At 34.0% G+C, this 4,432-nt stretch overlaps 1 protein-coding gene across 1 annotated transcript; it reads left to right on the top strand.

Annotated features, from left to right (window-relative positions):
- Window positions 1-579: 579 nt before the first annotated feature.
- Window positions 580-3,851, top strand: LOC106477866 (solute carrier organic anion transporter family member 4C1-like; the record flags this gene model as incomplete). The annotated part of the gene is made up of 3 exons (XM_013938387.2): window positions 580-744; window positions 2,816-3,011; window positions 3,674-3,851. Coding segments are annotated over 3 exons (539 nt in total), but the record flags the coding sequence as incomplete, so codon positions are not given.
- Window positions 3,852-4,432: the final 581 nt, after the last annotated feature.

Genomic DNA, 4,432 nt, shown 5'->3' with positions numbered 1-4,432 from the left:
ACTCACAACGCTAAGATCTGGGGTTCGATCCACCGCGGTGGACACAGCATATAGCCTAATGTGACTTTGTTCTAAAGCTAACAAACAATTCAAGGTCTGGTAAAAAAAACAAAACAAAAAACTTGAAATGTTACGAAAAGAACAAGAAGGTTACAATTCTACACATTATTATAAACTTATGGATCTATAAGAAATTAAATTCTTCAACATTCTTTCAAGTCTTTTAAGTAGCTAATCCCATGGTAATAACTGGTAAATTAATAACTGTTAATGGATAATTTCATGATGTCAGAAAAACACGTAGGTTCAATAAGTCTTGATACAAAACGAATAAAACCATATAACCCTAGCGCTTTCGAAAGGTAGACATTTCTTCTTCAGTGGCAAACTAGGGAATGCATAGTGTCATTGTCTTAGTTTCATCTATAAAGTTGTTTTATTGTTTCAACCTATTCTCGGTTGAGCTCTTGTTAATTGACCTCTGACCTTCATTTTGTAACCACTTTTGCTTGTGTGTATATATTATTCAGATATGTCAATACTCCATTACGCCTTGTAATAATATTTAATTTCTTTCAGATATGCCCAAAGCCTTGTTGAAACTTGCCAGAAACCCTATCTTCGTTTGTCACACTGCTAGTTTGACGCTACGAATAATAGGCTTCTCAGGTTACTTTGTCTTTATGCCTAAATATATGGAGAATCAGTTCCGTCAGTCAGCCTCTACAGCGAGTTTGTTCTCGGGTAAATCATTTTGTTGTTACGTGAGATTGTACTTTTTGATACTTATTCTAACTTCAATATCTTATTTATGTATTGCTTAATCTCATTTTTAAGTCTCAAAACTACATTTATATTTTGTTATATGTATTGTTGTTGTTATTTCCTTACGCAAATGTTGAATTCGAGTTACGTCCTAAATCAGGGCTTTAGACTTCAACTTCTATATGTAAATACTCCCCATCAAAAGTATTCGGTCACACCTTGAAGATACGAAATGACTCATCCAACATGCTTTACACGACGGGCGCTCTGCAATTGTGGACGCACAGACATATCAAATAGTAATATTAGCAGTGACGCAATGTATGCAAAATGCCAAAATATCGTGAATAAGGTGATTAAGAGAGGTTGTTGGAACTGTGAAAAATCAGTAAATAAAACAGTCATAACTGATAATCATATGTGACCTACTGAGGTATATCGTGAACTTGACCAGTATAACTTGTAGAAAATAACCAGGTAGTCCAAAATCACTATTGGAATGTGACAAACGTTCACTTATTGGGATTGCAAAAAGTTGCAGAAAGTCACCTTTGCAACAATTCAAAGTATGAGCATAAATGAGACTATTTTGAATGGACTTTTACCAAACATTATTCTCATGAAAGTTCGGCAGAGATTAGCCACAAATTCTGTATTTGAACAAAACGTATCGGTATTTATGACATTAATATCAAACCTTCTAGCCACACTTGTGCCCCCCCCCACTCTCACACATACACAAGACATGGAAAAAAAGCAGCTGCATCTCTGAAAAATCGGGGCAGTCTAAACCAGCCACCTCAAGTAGCAGTCACAAACATCAAATAATCTTTGCAGTGAATCTTAATTTCAAAACAATACTACGGAAAATAGAAACCCTAATACAAGGACTAAGCAGAACCATGCTATCATAAAATAATGTGGTAAGGAAAACGTTTTTTATCTACCAAATTAGGCTTACACACAAAGGAATTTCAAAGGAAATGAAGCAGACAGCTGTGTACAAAAGTTAAGAGTGAACAGAACTTTCTGACCTTCGACCTGCTTTATAGAAATCACCATTTGTTATAGAAGACTCGACTGAGTTTTTAATCATGTGTGTGTGTGTGTGTCATTCAATTATTTCACTTTTAAATTTCCTTTAGTTACAACCATAACACACAGTTTAAAAAAACACCAACATAACAAACCTGTTGAATTACAAGACAATCATGCTTGCCATAAAGAGCTTATAGTCCCAGTCTAAGTATAACCCTTGGGGGAAGATTTAATCGGAATTTGACTCCCTGCACTACGAAAATATAAACCCCCAACAAGACACAGTTCTAAGAACTTAGGAGTGACAGTAGAGAAGAAAAACAAACATAATTTCTGTGTCTTTAAAAGGACACAAAACCAATCTGTCAAATTATGTTTGCTGAGACACAAACCATTGATGCTTTGTAACTTCTATTCTTTATTCTGAAATAATACCGGTGGGGAGCAGTAACTTTACGGACTTACAATGTTAAAATCCACGGTTCGATTCTCGCTGTGGAGCAGATAACCCAATGTCGCTTTCAACAAAACAAACAAATAATAATAGTGATAATCAAAGTAAATTTAATAGTATCATGAAGTTCTCTCCGTCACTACCAGAGGGCCATGATTAGATGACCACAAATACTCTCTATAATCAGTTATTTATTCGCTTGTTCTTAAGCGCAAAGCTACACAATGGGCTACCTGTGGTCTTCCCACTGCAGGTATTGAAATCCAATTTTTAGCGTTATAAGCCCTGAGACTTACAGCTGAGTCAATGAAAGCGTGTCGTTGTTGGTTCCAGTGTCATTGTCTTAGTAAGTATAAGAATGTCAACTTTCAAATATAATTCAACTTCATTTCTTTCCGCAGTGATCGCTGCGGTAGTATCTTGACTTAAGAGCTCATATGTTAATAAATCTCACTAAATTAATTTTTCATATTTGACTCTTTGTTGTACACGGCAAGAATGATAAACAAGAAAAACATGGTTATGGTAATTATATTTTATTTATGGAAATATTACCAGGAGCAACAAGCATCTTGACAATGTTAGTGGGAATAATGTTGGGAGGAGCAGTGATTAGGAAATTCAAGCCCCGGCCTCGTTATTTGACCGGATATATGGTTGGTGTGGAATTCTTCAGCTTGGCTGGACTTTTTGCTTCTATGTTCATTGGCTGTCCCTCACTCGATATGGCGGGAACTACGTTGGTTGGAAATGAGTAAGTTTCCTTTTGATAAGAAGGTTTCGTATAAACTAATAAAGAACATGTTAATAACGTTTAAAATACGTTTAGTGCTGTATGTTAATTATTTGCAATTAGACCCAGAAGACATAACAAAACTTATAGTTAAAGTTCTTTGATATCACCAAAGTAATACGAGAGTCGTGACAAATAAAACTGTATTAGAGATCAACGTGTGAAAAGACTTTTTAAGTGATCGTCTAACTGCGCATGCGCAGTATATTTTAACCCAAATCTTTTCTACCACCTGGGATGAAAGTTTCTTGTACTGTTTTTCATGTCAAATCTAAGTAATAATCGCAACTTTCTTAAATAACTTTGAGAATCTGGCTCACATGCTCAATAACCTTATATGTTTTGTATTTTATAAATCTATTCCGCAATATTTTTATTTACGATATATGTACGATTTGTGAAAAGTGAATTCTCATATAGCAGCATGGTTTCAAAATAACTCTATAATACGTAAATATATATATATACGTAAAAACGTATAAACAATTTAATGAGATATGCTGTTATGAAGTGTATAATAATCATATTGTTTTATAAGCGTTTTATGTTGTGTTTTTTACATATCAACTGCTAACAAGTTAGTTAACTTCGTATGTTGAGTTGTTTTCGTTATCTACCACCAGGTTAAATCTGAACAACGAATGTAACAATGGATGTGGCTGTACTCAGCATGTCTTTGAACCTATCTGTGGACCAGACGGTCACTCTAATTATTTCTCTCCCTGTTTTGCTGGGTGTAAAGCATTAAATAACACAGATGAAAACCTGGTGAGAATTTATGTCAACTTATTCATTACACATGTGTGTGTGTGTATCACATTTATCTATTTAATTAACAAAGATAAAAACCTGGTAAGAATTTATGTCAACTTATTCATTACACATGTGTATATATCACATTTATTTGTTTAATTAACACAGATGAAAACCTGGTGAGAATTTATGTCATCTTATTCATCACACGTGTGAGTATCATAAATAAAATCCAGCTTACAAATCTGAATCAATAATCTTCCACCATCACATGTCAAGTAATTTACTTAAAATTTACACCGATAAAATTGATTGCTTTACACTGTCATTTTACGAACTCGTTTCATTGTTTGATGCTCTAGATAATTTTAAAAAAAAACGTATCATGGGAATAAAAGTTCGTTCATATTCAGTTTTTCATAAAATATTATTAGCGCCATCTTATCAACTTCCTTGCATACTCCTAGAATTACCGACAGGGTTTAAACCTATGCATTGTTTAAACACTTTAAAAAAGACTGTTGGTTACAGGGTTCTTTATAACGCATGGGTCACAAAAAAGACTTTGTTGGTTACTAGGTTTCTTATAACATATAGGTCACAAAGAAGACTTTGTTGGTTATGGTGTT

Source organism: Limulus polyphemus, unplaced genomic scaffold (assembly GCF_000517525.1).
Source record: "Limulus polyphemus unplaced genomic scaffold, Limulus_polyphemus-2.1.2 Scaffold87455, whole genome shotgun sequence".
NCBI lineage: Eukaryota > Metazoa > Arthropoda > Merostomata > Xiphosura > Limulidae > Limulus > Limulus polyphemus.
This window is presented reverse-complemented; position numbering and strand designations above follow the sequence as displayed.